Below are 18,506 nucleotides of genomic sequence, written 5' to 3' on the forward strand. Positions count from 1 at the left end.
TCACGTCATGACTTCATCCGCAACCCACCACCTGGAAGGGGCGTGGCAACAGCCGGGGCGGGGCCTCACGCGCCGAGTGGGCGGGGCAGCTCCAAACCCGGTGGGCGTGACCAGGGGCGGGACTTAGCCGGAAGTCCGGGCACGCAAGGCGCAGGCGCAGCTCGCTGGGCTCGCCCGCCGGAAGCGGCCCGATCCTCCCCCGCCCGCGCCGACGGGCCAGTGCGCAAGCGCGCTTCCCCTCCCGGTGGCCGCCGCCGCCGCGGCCTCCTCCTTCCGCTCCTCCACGCCGGCGCCTCGGAGCCGGGTGCGACTTCCGCTTCCGGGCGGGCGGTGGGCGGGCGGGCAGGCGGCGCGGGGCCGCCGAGGAGGGGGAGGGGGCGGCACTTCCGGCCGGGCCCTCGGGTCTCCCCGGAGCTGCGGCGCCTCCTCCGCCTCCTCCGCCTCCTCCCGGCGGAGACCCCGGCGCCGGTGAGTGACAGGGGCCCGGGCGGCGGGTCGGGGGGCCCCGCTCCGCTTCCTCGGCCGCCCCAGTAGCGCTGCCCTGCGGGAGCGCCCGCAGCCGGGCGACCCCCCGAGCGCTTCCCGGGGGCCCCGCGCTGACGTCCCGGCGCCCCGACACCCCCGGGCCCCGCAGCCCCGACCCCCCGGGCCCCGCAGCCCCGATCCCCCGGGCCCCGCAGCCCCGACCCCCCGGGCCCCGCAGCCCCGATCACCCGGGCCCCGCAGCTCCGCAGCCCCGACCCCCCGGGCCCCGCAGCCCCGATCCCCCGGGCCCCGCAGCTCCGCAGCCCCGACACCCCGGGCCCCGCAGCCCCGGGCCCCGCAGCCCCGCAGCCCCGCTCGAGCCGCCCCCGCCCCGGCGCGCGCCCTGCCCGGGTGCCGACACGGAGCTGTGCATGGCGGCCGGCGGCTCCGGGGCCTTCTCGTCATTGGCGCTCGGCCCCCAGCTCCCTGTCAACCCCGCCGCCCCACCCCCGGAACCGCTGCCCCCGGCGTCGCGGGTCTCCGCCTGCAGGTGGCACCAGCGGCCGTGCGGCCGGACCGGACCGGGCCCCCGAAACAGCCCCCCCCCCCCGCCCGCCGCCCCGCGAGCCCCTCCCCGGGCTCCTGCAGGGGCTCGTCGGTCTGTCTGTCCGCTCGGGAGACGGGACTTGCGGGCGGCAGGTGCAAAGGCCCTGGGGTGGCCCGGCGGCGGGAGCGGCCGCTGCTGAGGCCGGAGGGGGGGGGGTCCCGGGCGGGCCTGGGGGCAGGGAGCCTGGCCCCGGTCGGCAGCTCTTCGTTTGCCCAACGAGTGTTTGAGGAGCGAGAGAGCATCTTCTGTCCCTTTTGATGTTTTAATTATCTTCGTTTGCTTATTAGATAGTGGAGACAGCGGTCCGGGAGGTGGCGCGGTGGGGAAAGCTTTGGGCTCTCAAGCCCGAGGTCCCGAGTTCGATTCCCCGGCGGCAGCGTATGTGCCAGCGTGACGTCTGGTTCTTTCTCTCTCTTCCTAGCTTTCTCATAAATACACTTAAAAAAGAAAAAGATAGTAGAGACGGCCAGAGATTGAGAGGGAAGGGGAGATGGACGGACAGACAGACAGACACCTGCAGCCCTGCGCCACCACTCGCAGAGCTGTGCCCCCAATGTCTGGTTCTTTCTCTCTCTTCCTAGCTTTCTCATAAATACACTTAAAAAAGAAAAAGATAGTAGAGACGGCCAGAGATTGAGCGGGAAGGGGAGATGGATGGACAGACAGACAGACACCTGCAGCCCTGCACCACCACTCGCAGAGCTGTGCCCCCAATGTCTGGTTCTTTCTCTCTCTTCCTAGCTTTCTCATAAATACATTAAAAAAAAAAAAAGATAGTAGAGACGGCCAGAGATTGAGCGGGAAGGGGAGATGGACGGACAGACAGACACCTGCAGCCCTGCGCCACCACTCGCAGAGCTGTGCCCCCAGGGGGGCACCAGGGGCTCAAACCCGGGTCCTTGCGCGTTGGAACACGTGCGCTCACCAGGTGCGCCACCGCCCCGCCCCTGGATGCAGCAGAGGAGGAGAGTGACAGACCGCAGCTCGGGGGACAGTTGGGGGGCAGTAAGGCGCTTGGGAGGTGGCACAGTGGTGGTGAGCCGGAGTCTCAGTGCCAGCAGTCGGAGCTGAGTGGTGCTCTGACCGACCCCACACACAGCCTGCAGCAGAGGGTGGGTGGTGCCAGCGGGCCGGACGGCCTCCCCTAGGAGACCCCACTGTCTGCTTGTCGCCTCGGGAAGCCAAGCACCGAAAAGTCACACCCGGGTCCCGCCGTGTCGGGGTGGCGGAGCAGAGCGCTCCCTCCCTCCCCCCTCAGCCGCGAACTTGACCTGGGCTCCTGGGGGAGGCACAGCCTGAGGACAGAGCGGGGCACATGGCCAGGCCCCGGCCACCACCCAGAGTTCCGAGAGGCCGCGCCGCCCCGGTCATCAGGGGGAGCCTGAGGCGGAGGTGCTGCTGTCTGGGTGCGAGGGCCACCGGTAGGAGGCGCTGGGCAGACGGGAGCAGGAACGTGAGACCTGAGGACGGGCTGAGACCTGAGGACGGGCGGGCAGAGCGTCTGGCGTCTGAGGCGCCACTGAGTGGTAGGAAAGGCAGCCAGCCTGCACGGCGGGGCAGTGCCAAGCAGGCCTCGCTGAGACCCAATCTGAGCACGCAGGGATGAAAGTCGGCCTTCCAGGTGGACGGGGCAGATGCAAAGGCCCTGGGGCAGGGCCCGAACTGACCCAGCTGCCTGCAGAGGCTGGGCGGCTGCAGGACGAGAGGGTGGAAGGCATCCCCCAGGCTGGGACCAGTCAGCATCCACCCACTCACCTCTCTGGTGCCAGCCCGGGGCGACCACCACAGACCTGGGGCTCCCCTCAGTGCGCGGCACAGCCGTGAGGCGCCGGGGCTCGAACCCACGCCGCACACTTGGCTCCGGGTGGGCTGTCTTTCCGGCCCAGCCCATCCTTTATTTGGGAGAAAGAGACATCAGGGTGACAGCACCCGCTGGGCCTGCCCAACACCCTCCGAAGTGGGCTTAGGAGACGCGGCCTCCTCCCTGGCCGCCCACCTTTCCTCCGTGAAGGGAGGTGGCGACAGTGGCCCCCTGGTGTCCGGGAGAGCCGGTCGCGTGGGATCTGGAGGGGGCCTGTGTGGTGCGTGGCGCCCTGCTGTCTGAGGAAGAGACCCTGAAAGTTAAGAGCCCAGAGCCCTGCTCCGCTCTGCTCCAGCTGATGGTGGTGCTGGGGCTTGAACCTGGGGCCGCAGAGCCTCAGAATGGGAGTCTTGCAGAACCGTGATGCTCGCTCCCCGGCCCAAGGTGCCTCTCCTGTTGACTGCAGGGCAGCCCTCGGACCCTGGCCTCACAGAGACCTGCAGCTTCACAACTGCCTTCCCAGCCCTGGCTTCGAGACCTCGGGGTAGCGGCCTCTCCCTTTTGCCTCAGTTTCCCCACTTAGAAAGCGAGGCTGCCTGGCAGCAGGAGACTGAGCTGAGCGCGGCTGGCTCGGCTCTGGGTGCTTTTCTTTTGGGGGGGCTGCCAGGGGCCCCACCAGGGCTCTCTGGGGGACACCTCTCCCCTAGGGAGACACCGGTATGCAGCCGGGTGCCTCGAAGAAGCAGATGTCTCTCTTCCCTGTGGAGACGGCGCCTGCTCAGCCCTGCCCCCCGGCCCAGAACCCCCTGTCCTGGGGAGGCCGCAGGCCGCCATGTCATCTCTGCTCAGCTGCCTTCCCTCCCTCAGCAGGGAGCTCGCTCTCATCAGCCTAGTCTCACCCCTCGCACAGCCGCATTTTTAAAGACACTTTTGCTGAGGGGTTTATAGCAAATACAGTCATTGGTACCTGTGTAACATTTCTGGGGTTTTTTTCTTATTTTTAAAATCGTATTTACTCGGAGAAAACGCCTGCAGCCCCGCTTCACCACTCGCGAAGCTTTGCCCCCGCAGGTGGGGACCAGGGACTCACGCAGGTCCCTGCGCGCTGCGCCATGTACTGAGCGCTCAGCCAGGGGCGCCGCCGCCCGGCCCCGAAAACCCCGCAGTTTTCTGCCACACACTCTCCCCATCACAGCCCGACTCCCCACCCCAGTCGCAGACACGGTTCACGTCCTCCCGGGTGGGTCCGTGGGCCCTCGGGTGCTTCCCCCCCCCCCCCCCCCGCCAGCAGGTCTGCGCCCGGTGCCCACCCCAGGCCGGGCACAGTGGCCAGCAAGCCCAGCCTGTGGGGGAGTGGTGCAGGAGGGCCAGCAGGGCTGGGGGCCGTTGGAGCGGGGTCTCCCCTCTCAGGGGGTGATCTCTGAGCAGCCTGGAGGCCTGGCGGCAGCGTCCCCACACCCCTCCCACTCAACCTTTTCCAGCAGTGCCCCCCAGCACCCCAACATCAGGCTCCCACCCATGCTGGAGAAGGGGCGCTGAGGCCCAGATGTGCTGTGACCTTGACCAGCTGCCACGGGCTCCGAGGGCGAAGACATGTGACAGGCCACCGCTCTCGACAGTGCCCAGCAGTGGCTTCCTCCCAGTCGCCCCCTTCAGCCCCGCACGCCACCACCTGCCAGGCAGGCCTGCCGCCTTCTGGAAGGGCATTAAAGGCGGGGTGTGCAGTGCCCAGCAAGTGGAGTCTCCACTTTGAGCCGGTGCCCAGAAACCCCTCCCGGGCCAGGGTGGAGATACCGCCCCTCCCACCTTTCAGGGGCTGCGTGCAGGCCAGGGCAGGTGGGGACTGAGGGTCTCTGGGCACGTCGCTCTCATAGCCTCACCCTGCTGGAAGCATCTCCCCGCCCCACCCCGGGTGTGTGTGTGTGTGTGTCTGTGTGTGGGGGGGGGGCAGGGGGGTAGCGTGATGGCTTGGAGGTCCCAGCTTCAGTCCCTGGCACCACCAGAAGCCAGGCAGTGGTTTGGGGAGAGCTAAGAGATTAGGCAGAGCAGGCCAGGAGACAGCCTCCTAGGACCTGGGTTCGAGCCCCACCACCACACAGGATCAGCGTGCGAGTGCTGCTTCCCGAGCGCTAGAGCCAGGCTGTGTCCCCGGGGAGCGGACGTCTGCAGGAGCGGTGGATCACCCATCGCACAATCGCAACCACGTCAAGAAGCAAAAAAAAAACAAACCCAGAGTGGGCCTGGGTCTGCAGCCCCTCCTGCAGGCCGCAGTCTCCCAGCCCACTGGGCACCGGGACAAGTGCCCGCCTGCCACACAGGGGCCCTGGGCGACTGCCAGCTACACCTGCCACTGAGCTTGAGCGAGGGCCAGGGCCTCCTGGGCGCCCTGGGCAGGCACTTTGTCACCTCCCCCCCTTTTTTATCTTTATTAGATAGAAACAGCCTGAAATTCCCACTGCCCAATCTCCAGTTGTACCCCTCCTACCCTATGGTTTTGTTAATTAATCCTTTCTTAAATTAAAAAAAAAAAAACAGCCTGAAATTGAGGAGAAGAGGGTGACAAGGAGAGAGACAGGGTGTCAGGCAGTAGCGCAGCGGGTTAAGCGCAGGTGGCACAAAGCACAAAGACCGGCATAAGGATCCCGGTTCGAACCCCCGGCTCCCCACCTGCAAGGGAGTCGCTTCACAGCCGGTGAAGCAGGTCTGCAGGTGTCTGTCTTTCTCTCCCCGTTTTTCCCTCCTCTCCCCATTTCTCTCTGTCCTATCCAACAATAGCTGACAGTAGTAATAACTACAACAACAAAAAAACAAAGGCAACAAAAGGGAATTAGTAAATATTAAGAAAAGAGGGAGACAGAGACCTGCAGTCCTGCGTCACCACTTGCAAAGCTTTCTCCCTGCAGGTGGGAGTTGGGGGCTCGAACTTGGGTCCTTGCACATTGCAACATGTGCCCTCAACCAGGTGCGCCACTACCCGGCCCCCCCGCCTCCCTTTGTAGGTGAGGGACCCAGGCAGAGGGGCTCGGGGGTGCGGCCTGCCAGCTGCTGAACCTGCCCCACTGTCACCTGTTTAGTCTGGTTTTTAGTATAGTTTTATTTAAAGTGATTTCTCATTTATTTGTGTTTTTTAAGCTTTATGTATTCTTGGTAGAGACAAGTTGAGAGGGCAGGAGGAGGGAGGGAGACAGATACCTGCAGCCCTGCTTGTGAAGCTCCCTTTCCACAGCACGTGGGGCCGGGGGCTTCAACCTGGGTCCTTGTGCACTGTACCAGGTGCACCACTTCCTGGCCTTATTTGTATATGTTAAGGGTTTATTTGTGAGAGAGAGAACCAGAGCATCACGTTGACCTACATAATGCCAGGGATGACATTCAGGACCCCACATACTGCAGGCACCCCCGAACCATCTCCCTGACTGCCCAGCTGGCCGGTGGGTGCGTTTCGCCATTTTACTGGCATGAATGGTTCACGACACAGGTGTGGACACGTGGCTACAGCATCACCTCTCCCCGTGACAGGTGTCTGCACAGCACTCTCACCCTCAATTAAGGTCTATTCTGGCATCCTGCACCCTCCTCACCCCTTTCCTTCCCTTTCCCAGAGCCCTTTGCTTTGGCACAAAACACCACCGGTATTTAGAGACAGAATCGAGGGGAGGGGGAGATGAGGAGACAGACCTCCAGCCCTGCCTCACTACTTGAGAAGCTTGGGGATGGGGGCTCGAACCTGGATTCTTGTGCATTACAGCACATTACACACATCCACCCAACCCTCACCATCTTTTCTTTTCCTTAATTTCTCAGTGCCTACACGGTGATTCCACTTCTGCATGCGGCTTTGAGGGGGAGAAAGACACCTGCAGGTGGGGACCAGGGGCTTGAACCTGGATCCTCACGCAGAGAGCTGTGTCCACTCCGATGGGCGCACCACTGCTCGGCCTCACCCAGTGTTTGTTGATATTTATTTTGCTTCCAGGGTCATTGCTGGGGCTCAGTGCCTGCACCAGGAGTCCACTGCTCCTGTGCTATGCCTGTTTTTAATTTATTTAAGAAAGGAGACATTAACAAAACCATAGGGTAAGAGGGGTACAACTCCACACAATTCCCACCACCCAATCTCCATATCCCATCCCCTCCCCTGATAGCTTTCCCATTCTCTAGCCCTCTGGGAGCATGGACCCAGGGTCACTGTGGGTTGCAGAAGGTAGAAGGTCTGACTTCTGTAATTGCTTCCCTGCTGAACATGGGCATTGGCTGGTCGGTCCATACTCCCAGCCTGTCTGTCTCTTTCCCTAGTAGGGTGGGTCTCTGGGGAAGCGGAGCTCCAGGACACATTGGTGGGGTCTTCAGTCCAGGGAAGCCTGGCCAGCATCCTGATGACAGCTGGAACCTGGTGACTGAAAAGAGAGTTAACATACAGAGCCAAACAATTTGTTGAGCAATCATGGATCCCAAGCTTGGAATAGTGGAGAGAGGAAGTGTTGGGGGTACTCACTGCAAACTCTAGTGTACTTCTGCTTTCAGGTATATATTTTGCCCTAGTTTATGGATACGTGTGAACATATGCTCTCTCTCAGGGGACCTGGTCTATATCTAGGTTTGGGGACTTTGTTAGGAAGTGAGCCACCTGGGATGGAGTTAGAGAATCCTATGAAAGGAAAGGTCTCATCCGAGTGATGAAGCTGAAGGCTTGTCGTTCCACACCTGAAGTCTCTGGACACAGTCTGAAGTGAAACACGCTGGGGTGGCACTTGTGTTTTGTTTTTTTTTTGAAACCAGAGCACTACTCAGCTCTGGCTTGTGGTGGGTGACTGGACCTGGGGCCTTGAAACCTCAAGCATCTGTGTCTGTTTGCTTGCCGTTATGCTGTCTACCCCACCCTGCCCCTTTAAAAGTATACGAACATATTTTCATGTTATTTTTTTTCCATGAAGACTAAAGCATTGCTCAGCTCCACGGGTGCAGTGCCAGGGCGGCGGCCGAGACCCCACACATGCAAGTCCTGTACTCTGCCACTGAGCTAAGACTCGCAGGAGCCAGGGCTGGCAGGCAAAGGCTGCAGGCTTAAAGCCTGGGAGACTCCACCAAGGGCACCTGCGGGGGACATCCAGCCCCAGGAGAGCAAACGCGGTGGGGGAGAGGTGTGAGGGCCCCGGGCGGGATGCACTGCTTAAGCGGACGGGGTTCAAGCCCCTGGTCCGCACCGGGTGGTGACGCAGGGCGGCAGGTGTCCCTCTGCCCCGTGCCTCCCCACTCGGTTTCTCTGCCCAGCCCATACAATCTCAAACCTTAGGTGAGACCCAAGGAAGGCGGCAGGGGAGGGCCCGGCCGCACGGCGCCCCGCTCAGTCTGCCCTCCTCCGCAGGGTCTCCGGTCGCCGGCAGCGCCGAGATGGAGGCCAACCCAGCCGGGGGCGGCGCGGGCGGCGGCCTCGGGGGCGAGGACGGGGTGCACTTCCAGAGCTACCCCTTCGACTTCCTGGAGTTCCTCAACCACCAGCGCTTCGAGCCCATGGAGCTGTACGGCGAGCACCACGCCAAGGCGGTGGCCGCCCTGCCCTGCGCGCCCGGGCCCCCGCCGCCGCCGCCGCCGCAGTACGACTACCCGCCGCAGGCCGCCTTCAAGCCCAAGGCCGAGGCGCCCTCCTCGTCCGCCGCCAACGCCGCCGCCTCCCAGGCCAAGAAGCCCGACCCGCCGCCGGCGCCCGCTTTCGGGGCGCCCCCGCCGCCCCTGTTCGACGCCGCCTTCCCCGCCCCGCAGTGGGGCATCGTGGACCTGTCGGGGCACCAGCACCTGTTCGGGAACCTCAAGCGCGCGGGGCCCGCCGCGGGGCCGGGGGCGACACCCGGCCTGGCGGCTCCGACCGGCACCCCCGGGCCGCTGCCCGCGCCCGCGCAGACCCCGCCGGCCCCCGCCGCCGCCTCCTCCTCCTCCTCCTCCTCGGGGCCCGCCTGCGACCCGGCCAAGGACGACAAGGGCTACTTCCGCCGCCTCAAGTACCTGATGGAGCGGCGCTTCCCGTGCGGCGTGTGCCAGAAGTCCTTCAAGCAGTCGTCGCACCTGGTGCAGCACATGCTGGTGCACTCGGGCGAGCGGCCCTACGAGTGCGGCGTGTGCGGCCGCACCTACAACCACGTCTCCAGCCTCATCCGCCACCGCCGCTGCCACAAGGACGCGCCCCCCGCCGCCCCGGCCCCCGGGCCCCCGCAGCCCCCGCAGCCCGGCGCGCCGCCGCCGCCCCCCCTCGGCCTGCCCGCGCCCCCCGCGCCCGCCGGCAGTGCCGGGCCCCCCGCCCCCGCCGTCTCCGCCGCGCCCGCGCCCGCCGACCCCGGTGCGGCCCCGGCAGCCGTGGGGGCGCCCCTGCCCGCGGCGGCGGCGGGGGGCGGCGGCGAGGGACCGTTCGCCTGCCCGCTGTGCTGGAAGGTGTTCAAGAAGCCGAGCCACCTGCACCAGCACCAGATCATCCACACGGGCGAGAAGCCCTTCTCGTGCTCCGTGTGCAGCAAGAGCTTCAACCGGCGCGAGAGCCTCAAGCGCCACGTGAAGACGCACTCGGCCGACCTGCTGCGCCTGCCGTGCGGCGTGTGCGGGAAGGCCTTCCGGGACGCCGCCTACCTGCTCAAGCACCAGGCGGCGCACGCCGGCCCCGGCGCGGCCCGGCCCGCCTACCCCTGCGAGCTGTGCGGCAAGTCGTACTCGGCCCCGCAGAGCCTGCTGCGCCACAAGGCCGCGCACGCCGCGCCCGCCGCCCCCGAGGCGCCCAAGGACGGGGCCCCCGCCGCGCCGCCGCCCCCGCCGCCCGCCGCCTTCCCCGCCGGCCCCTACCTGCTGCCGCCCGAGCCGCCCGCCGGCGACAACGACAAGGCGGCGGCTGCGGCCGCGGCGGCCGTGGTGTACGGCGCCGTGCCCGTGCCGCTGCTGGGCGCGCACCCGCTGCTGCTCGGGGGCGCGGGCGGCGCGGGGCCCGCCGGCAAGACCTTCTGCTGCGGCATCTGCGGCCGCGCCTTCGGGCGCCGCGAGACGCTCAAGCGGCACGAGCGCATCCACACGGGCGAGAAGCCGCACCAGTGCCCGGTGTGCGGGAAGCGCTTCCGCGAGTCCTTCCACCTGAGCAAGCACCACGTGGTGCACACCCGCGAGCGGCCCTACAAGTGCGAGCTGTGCGGCAAGGTGTTCGGCTACCCGCAGAGCCTCACGCGCCACCGCCAGGTGCACCGGCTGCAGCTGCCCTGCGCCCTGGCCGGGGCCGCGGGCCTCTCCGCCGCGCAGGGCGGGCCGGGCGCGTGCGGGCCGGGCGCGGGGGGCGGGGGCGCGGCCGAGGCGCTGGGCTACGCCTGCTCGGACTGCGGCGAGCACTTCCCGGACCTCTTCCACGTCATGAGCCACAAGGAGGCCCACATGGCCGAGAAGCCCTACGGCTGCGACGCCTGCGGCAAGACGTTCGGCTTCATCGAGAACCTCATGTGGCACAAGCTGGTGCACCAGGCGGCGCCCGAGCGCCTGCTGCCGCCCGCCGCGGCGGGGACCCAGCCCGAGGGCGCGGGCGCGGGCGAGGCGGCCGGCGTGCTGGACGACGGGCTGGCGGGCGAGGTGGGCGCGGCCGTGGCGGCGCTGGCGGGCGTGGCGGGCGGCGACGAGGCGGGCGGGGCGGCCGGGGGCGCGGCGGGCGGGGCCGGGGGCGGCGCGGCGGGCGGCGAGCGCTTCAGCTGCGCCACCTGCGGCCAGAGCTTCAAGCACTTCCTGGGGCTGGTGACCCACAAGTACGTGCACCTGGTGCGCCGGACCCTGGGCTGCGGCCTGTGCGGCCAGAGCTTCGCGGGCGCCTACGACCTGCTCCTGCACCGCCGCAGCCACCGGCAGAAGCGCGGCTTCCGCTGCCCCGTGTGCGGCAAGCGCTTCTGGGAGGCGGCCCTGCTCATGCGCCACCAGCGCTGCCACACCGAGCAGCGGCCCTACCGCTGCGGCGTGTGCGGCCGCGGCTTCCTGCGCTCCTGGTACCTGCGGCAGCACCGCGTGGTGCACACGGGCGAGCGCGCCTTCAAGTGCGGCGTGTGCGCCAAGCGCTTCGCGCAGTCGTCCAGCCTGGCGGAGCACCGGCGGCTGCACGCCGTGGCCCGGCCCCAGCGCTGCGGCGCCTGCGGCAAGACCTTCCGCTACCGCTCCAACCTGCTGGAGCACCAGCGGCTGCACCTGGGCGAGCGCGCCTACCGCTGCGAGCACTGCGGCAAGGGCTTCTTCTACCTGAGCTCCGTGCTGCGCCACCAGCGCGCACACGAGCCGCCGCGGCCCGAGCTGCGCTGCCCCGCCTGCCTCAAGGCCTTCAAGGACCCCGGCTACTTCCGCAAGCACCTGGCGGCGCACCAGGGCGGCCGGCCCTTCCGCTGCTCGTCCTGCGGGGAGGCCTTCGCCAACACCTACGGCCTCAAGAAGCACCGCCTGGTGCACAAGGCCGAGGCCCTGGCGGGCAAGGACGCCTGACGCCGCGGGCCCCTCGGCCGAGCCCGCGCCCAGCTCCTGGGGGCTCAGGCCGGACGCGGACGGTGGATGGGCGCGGGGCGGGGCGGGGCGGGGTGGGCGCGGCCGCGCTTGTACAGAGCAGAGACTAATAAATCGTATCCACGGCCGCGCTGGTGCAGTGGGGGCGGCCCTCGAGGTTCGCGGGCGGACATTCCCCGAGGCTCCCTCCCCGCGGTGGGCGAGGTCCTTGCCTCCCGCCTGTCGCGGCCATTCTGGCGCGCAGAGCCCGAGACCGGGGACCCTCAGCCCACGTCGCCACGGGGGCGGGGGGCGGGTGTGCGGCGAAGCCGGCTGTCGGGACTGCGGGGCCGGGCGGGGCTGGCGACAGCCGCGGGGACCGGGTCCTGCCCCGCCTGCCCCTGCCAGGCCCCTGCCAGGCCCCTGCCAGGCCCCTGCCCTGCCCCGGCCCAGCCCCGGCCCGGCCCAGGCCCTGCCCCTGCCAGGCCCGGCCCTGCCCCTCCCAGCCCCTGCTCCGCCCCACCCCGCGTTGAGGGCTTGGACCGCGGCCGTCGGGCAGGCGCGCAGTGGGTAGAGTGCGGGGGCTGCCTGCAACCAGGAGGCACCGAGGGCGACCTCTGCGCACTGAATGCGCCGGCCGGTGTAGCGCTCCTCTTGCTCCGTGAAACGGGTAATACGGGGCCGGGCCGGGCCGGGCGGGGCGGGGCGGGGCGGGGCGCCTGCTTGGGCGCAGGGGAAGCTGTAGGCGTGGGGCCGCAGGTGTCTGGTCTCTAGCCTCTCCTACCCTCTCCGTCTCTGGCCGTGTCTGTCCAATACATATAGACTATTAAAAAATAGGATGGATAGGGAAGTCTGGCGGCAGCACCACGGGTTAAGCGCACGTGGCGCAAAGCGCAAGGACCGGCGTGAGGACCCCGGTTCGAGCCCCCGGCTCCCCACCTGCAGGGGAGTCGCTTCCCAGGCGGTGAAGCAGGTCTGCAGGTGTCTGTCTGTCTCTCCCCCTCTCTGTCTTCCCCTCCTCTCTCCATTTCTCTCTGTCCTATCCAACAACGACATCAACATCAATAATAGCTACAACGATAAAAGGCGGGTAACAAAAAGAAAATAATTATTTTTAAAGGATGGATAATAGAAAAGACTTGCTCAGGGAAAGCAATTCGAGATAATGCAGAGACCTGAGTGCTTGATGCTCCCGCGTGGCGCCACCTTGTGGCGAAGCTGAGCAGCGCGCTGGCCTCGCAAAAGGAACGGATTTTCGAAGAATCTGAAGCTCTGGGGAGAGTCCACAGACTTGGCAAGTTGCCGTGTGCGGGGCCTGCATCACACGGAAGGTGCAGTGGCGTCTGTCGCGGTGAGAAGTTAGCACAGAGCGGTGGAGTCGTGCCTGTGTGAGCTCTGGCACTGTCAACATATTCAGAATTATGTTTCTTATTGCCGTCAGAGTTATTGCTCAGTCTGGGTAAAGCCATTGCTCTTAGCAGCCAATACCCCCCCTTTTTTTTTTCTATTTTACTTGATAGGACAGAAATTGCAGGGGGGACACCTGCAGACCTGCTTCAGCGCTTGTGAAGCTTCGCCCCTGCGAGTGGGCTGGAACCCTGCTCCTCGCACATGGTGATGTGTATGTCCAGCCATCTGTGACACCTGGCCCCATCCCCCCACACCTTTTCTTGATTTAAAACAACATGAAGGGCTGGGTGGTGGTGCACCTGGTTGAGCACACATGATGCTGCGCTCAAGGACCCAGGTTTGAGCCCCCAGTCCCCACCTGCAGGGGGAAAGCTTCACAAGCGCTGAAGCAGGGCTGCAGGTGTCTCTCTGTCTCCCCTACCCTCTCGATTTCTGGCTGTCTCAAACCAATAAAGATAATAAATTTTTAAAAAGGGGGGAGTCGGGTGGTAGTGCAGTGGGTTAAGCACAGGTGGTGCAAGGCGCAAGGACCACTGTGAGGGTTCAGGTTCGAGCCCCCGGCTCCCACCTGCAGGGGAGTCGCTTCCCAGGCGGTGAAGCAGGTCTGCAGGTGTCTGTCTTTCTCTCCCCCTCTCTGTCTTCCCCTCCTCTCTCCATTTCTCTCTGTCCTGTCCAACAATAACAACATCATCATCAACAACAATAATAACTACAACAACAAGGGCAACAAAAGGGAAAATAAATAATAAAAAATATATTAATAATTGGGGTCCAGGCAGTAGTGCAGCTGGTTAAGCGCACATGGTGCAAAGCACAAGGACCGGCGGAAGGATCCCAGTTCGAGCCCCCGGCTCCCCACCTGCAGGGGAGTCGCTTCACAGGCAGTGAAGCAGGTCCGCAGGTGTCTGTCTTTCTCTCCCCCTCTCTGTCTTCCCCTCCCCTCTCCATTTCTCTCTGTCCTATCCAACAACTACGACAGAATAACAACAGTAATAACTACAACAATAAAACAACTAGGGCAACAAAATAAAGAAAGAAAGATGACAAAGCCTGGGCCATGGCACAGTGGAAACACTCAAAGATGAGGCCCTGCATTCTGCCCGAGCAGCGCTTGTGCCGCAGTGTTGCTCTGGCTCTTCTTGTTCCCTGCCTCCCCTCCGAGCCCCCAAGTCTGATGCCGCAGCCCCAGCCCCAGTGGCAGTTTTGGTGACAGGAAGGCGGCTGCTCACCACCTGTGGGTGGCCCAGCCCTGGGCACAAGATGGGCACGGAGAAACCCATCAGAAAGTCCTTTAAGAGGAAGAGTGGAGGTGGCCCGGCCCCAGCTCCCAGTCCTTCCCTGCGCCCAGCACCGGCCAGAGCACCAGCACGCCCTTGGCTGCTGCTTCCAAGTGGGACTGGAGCCACCGGGGAACCGGAGGCTGCTTCTCAGGCAGGGCACGGGCACGGATGCGAGTCTAAAGCTTTGGGAGGGGCGTTTACAGCCCCATTGCCAGTGGCCTTAGAGGGAGTCTGGCAGTGTTAAGGTAGCAGGGAGTGCAGGTCTGACAGACTCTGGGAATCACCTTTCTTTCTTTCTCTCTTTCTTTCTCTCTTTTTCTTTTGTCTTTCTTTACCAGAGCCCTGGTTAGCTCTGGCTTATGATAGTGCTGGGGATTGAACCTGGGCCCTCTGGTGTCTCAGGCATGTAGGCCTTTTGCAGAACCATGATGCCGTCAACCCAGCCCTCACATGGTGAAGCTCTCGTTGTGACCCGGGGGGCGGCCCTTCATGGAGGACTTGTAGGCGTCTCCCGCCTGGGGCCTGGGGCAGTCACCCAGGTCAGTGCCGTGTGCTGAGAGGGCAGGTAGCATCCTGCTTCACCTTGGGGAGCCCCTCCGTGGCTGGGGGAGCCTGCAGGTGGCCCTGGGCACCAGCTGCCCTTTGCACCCCAGCCAGAGCCCCGCTGTCCTGACAAGACCCGCACAAGGACAACCGCCGGAGCCAACCAAAGGGGGTGCCCCGGCCGGTTTCTGGCACCCACAGGGCCGCGTCTGAACCTCGGAGTCTCCGCGAAACCCGGAGGAGGGGTGATCTCAAGCCTCACCCTCTCGTGGGCCAGAGATCTCTGCCTCCTGGGGGCCTCAAGAAGCACTGCCCACAGCCTGGCCTGTCACCCCCGCTGCAAGCTTGCGGCTCAGAGGGAGGGCGCAGGACTTACACCCCCTGCCCCTGCCCGCGGCTGCTTCCTGGGCCAGGAAGTGGGTGCAGTGCGGGGCGGGGCGGGGCGGGGCGGGGGTGCGATTCCCACATGCTGGTGGTTGCAGACCGGCCGGAGGCCGCGGGGCACTGGGCTGTGGGGCTGTGGGGCTGCGAGGCTGCTGGCCACACCGTCCGCCCCCTTCACCCCCGGATCTCCATGAGGGTGCCCCCCTCACCCCGGGGTGTGTGGCCGGGCATCAGGACCTGGGCAGGGGCAGAGCGGACAGCAAGCTGGGGCAGCCGGTGGACCCTGCCTCGACCTCCCCACACACCAGCCCACGCCAAACACACACCTCTGAAAGCGTCCAGCCCCCCGCCCGAGATTCTGGACTCCACAGGGCCCCAACAACACTTCCCTTCCTTGCCGCCAGTGAGGTACCCAGTTCAATCCCCACACCAGCACTGAAATGCTACAGTGACGCTCGCTCTGAATCTCTCTCTTCTTTATTATCTTTATTTATTTGATAGAGACAGCCAGAAATTGAGAGAAAACAGGATACAGAGAGGGAAAGAGACAAACACCTGCAACCCGGCTTCACCACTGGTGAAGCTTCCCCCCTGCACGTGAGACCGGGTCCCTGAAACATGAGTGTAACCAAGTGTGCTGCCACCCAGCGCCCCCCTCTTTAATGAAATTAATCTTTTAAAAAATATTTTCCAGGGCAGGGGGAGATAGCATAATGGTTATGCAAAGAGATTCATGCTTAAGGCTCTAAAGTCCCAGGCTCAATCCCCAGCACTCAATCCTCACCATAAACCAGAGTTGAGCAGAGCTCTGGTAAAAAAACAACAAAAAAAAAAAAAAAAAAACACGCCAGGCGGTGTCACACCTGTTTCACTGCACGCAACACAGTGCGCGAGGTCCCGGATTCCAGCTGCCGGGAAAAGCTTCACGAGTGGGGAAGCAGGGCTGCAGGTGTCTCTTCCCCTATCGCCCCTCCTGTCTCAGTTTCTCTCTGTCTCTATCTAATAAGTAAATACATAAAGAGTTAAAAAAAAAAAAAGAGGGGGCCAGGCGGTAGCGCAGCAGGTTAAGCACACGTGGCGCAAAGCGAAAGGATCCCGGTTCGAGCCCCCCGGCTCCCCACCTGCAGGGGAGTCACTTCACAGGCGGTGAAGCAGGTCTGCAGGTGTCTGTCTTTCTCTTCCCTTCCTCTCTCAATTTCTCTCAATCCTATCCAACAACAATGACAGCAAATAACAACAACAATAAACAAGGGCAACAAAGAGGGAAAAATAGCCTCCAGGAGCACCGAGTTCCAGCAATAACCCTGGAGGAAATAAATAAATAAATAAATAAATAAATAAATAAGGGGGTCGGGCGGTAGCACAGCAGGTTAAGTGCAGGTGGCCAAGGTGCAAGGACTGGCATAAGGATCCCGGTTCGAGCCCCCCGCTCCACACCTGCAGGGGAGTCGCTTCACAGGCAGTGAAGCAGGTCTGCAGGTGTCTGTCTTTCTCTCCCCCTCTCTGTCTCCCCCTCCTCTCTCCATTTCTCTCTGTCCTATCCAATGACGACGACATCAATAACAACAACAATAACTACAATAAAACAAGGGCAACAAAAGAGAAAATAAATATTTAAAGAAAAAAAAAGAGGGCAGGGGTAGATAGCATACTGGTCATGTAAAGAGGCTATCAGGCCCGACTCCAAAGACCTAGGTTCAATCCCCCACACCATCTTGAGCCAGAGATGAGCAGTGCTCTGGTAAAAAGAAATAAAAGACTTCCCAGGGGTCGGGCGGTGGCTCAGCCAGTAGAGCAGTAGAGGCCACACTTGTCACAGACGAGGACCTGGGTTCCAGTGTGGGTTTCCACGTGGGAGCTCCCTGCAGAGAAGCTTCAGGAGGCCTGCAGCAAGGCTGTGGTGTCCGTCTCTCGTCCTCACAGGAACAAAAGAGTCTGCCATGAGAGATGGGGTCTCTCAGGCACAAGTCCCCTGCAGCAAAAAAAAAAGAAGAAGAATATTTTTGCCCCCCGGGTTATTTCTGGGGATCAGTGCCTGGACTGTAAACTCATTGCTCCCGAAGGCTGTCTTTTTTTTTTTTTTTATTAAAAGGGGAGGGTAGATAGGGAGAGAGACCGAGAGACACCTGCAGCCCTGATTCACCACGTGAAGCTTCCCCCCCCCCGCAGGTGGGGACCAGGGAATTGAACCCGGGTCCTTGCGCCCTGTAACATGTGCCTTCCCCACCTGCAGAGGCAATTCCACAAGTGGTGAGACCGTGCTGTGGGTTTCTATCTCTATCTCTTTCCCCCTTTCCTCTCAATTACGGTTTCTATCCAACATTTTCAAAAAGTTAAAAAATAAAATATTCTTTTTTTTCTAAAAGATTTCATTTACTTATTAATGAGAAAGCTATGAGGAGAGAGAGAAAGAACCAGGCATCGCTCTGGGTCCATGTGCTGCCGGGATTGAACTCAGGACCTCATGCTTGAGAGTCCAGTGCTTTATCCCCTGCGCCACCTCCCAGACCACAAAAAATAAAATATTCTTAAGCGCACGTGGCGCAAAGCACAAGTAAGGATCCCGGTTCAAGCCCCCGGCTCCCCACCTGCAGGGCAGTCGCCTCACAGGTGTTGAGGCAGGTCTGCAGGTGTCTGTTGGTCTCTTTTCCTCTCTATCTTCCCCTTCTCTCTCAGTTTCTCTGTCTCTACCCAATAACAAATAAAAAAATCAATAAAATATTCACAGAGGGAGGATAGGGAGACAGAGAGACAGCTGCAGCACTACCTCATTGCTCGTGAAGTGCCCCCCAGGTGGGGGCCAGGGGCTTGAACCTGGGTCCATGCACATTGTTACCTGTGTGCGCTGTCAGCCGTGCAACCGTCTGGTCCCAGGAGCACTGGCGTCTCGAGCCTGTGGCGTGAAGCTCATCCCTGAGAAAGGCTTTGCTTCCTCCTGTCTAAACTCCCTGCGGGATCTGGACGCCTCTCCTGTCCTGTCTGCTGTGTCCCAGTCGCTTCTTGTTTCTCCAGCTGGAAAGCCTCTGGGTTGGAGCCTGGTTTCCACACCCGCCCCCACTGTCCCCAAGTAGCCCGTGTGACACTTTAAACACGGGTACTTCCTGCTCAGAACTCTGCCAGTTACCCGTAACCCCAGCTCAGCCTCCAGATGTCCACAGGGATCTGGCTTCTGCAGCTCTCTCTGCCCCCACTGTAAATAGTCGCTGGCACACAGCTTCTGGCCCTGGCTAAATTTAGCTCTCCACCTCCCCCTCCACTCTCTCTCTCTCTCTCTCTCTCTCTCTCTCCTTCTCTCTCTCTCCATCAACTCACTCCTGGTTTGTTCTCTAGACACTAGCACTGTCTCGTGTCCACATGTGCAGCTCTCACTCCTATGCTGGTTCTGGATGAAGCCCTCCCTCGCGCCACGTCAGCACACCTTGCACCGCACAATAGGGGCCCCACAGACAGACAGTGCAATGGTGTCCCTCACACACACAAAAAGAGAAAATCTTGGAGGACTGGGGAGATAGCCTAATGCTTTTAAAAAAAATTTTTTTAA

At 62.9% G+C, this 18,506-nt stretch overlaps 1 protein-coding gene across 2 annotated transcripts; it reads left to right on the forward strand.

The window, feature by feature from the left end:
- Positions 1–201: 201 nt before the first annotated feature.
- Positions 202–11,387, forward strand: ZNF865 (zinc finger protein 865). 2 transcript variants are annotated; one of them, XM_060176078.1, is made up of 2 exons: positions 202–304; positions 8,239–11,387. In XM_060176078.1, exon 2 carries the CDS (start codon positions 8,265–8,267, stop codon positions 11,349–11,351), a length of 3,087 nt encoding a protein of 1,028 aa, XP_060032061.1. In that variant the 5' UTR covers positions 202–304; positions 8,239–8,264; the 3' UTR covers positions 11,352–11,387. The 2 variants fall into 2 exon arrangements, with proteins under 2 accessions (XP_060032061.1, XP_060032055.1); XM_060176072.1 differs by lacking the exon at positions 202–304 and adding an exon at positions 336–468 and having other exon boundaries at positions 8,239–11,385.
- Positions 11,388–18,506: the final 7,119 nt, after the last annotated feature.

The sequence above is a fragment of the Erinaceus europaeus genome, chromosome 2 (assembly GCF_950295315.1).
Source record: "Erinaceus europaeus chromosome 2, mEriEur2.1, whole genome shotgun sequence".
Classification (NCBI taxonomy): Eukaryota; Metazoa; Chordata; class Mammalia; order Eulipotyphla; family Erinaceidae; genus Erinaceus; species Erinaceus europaeus.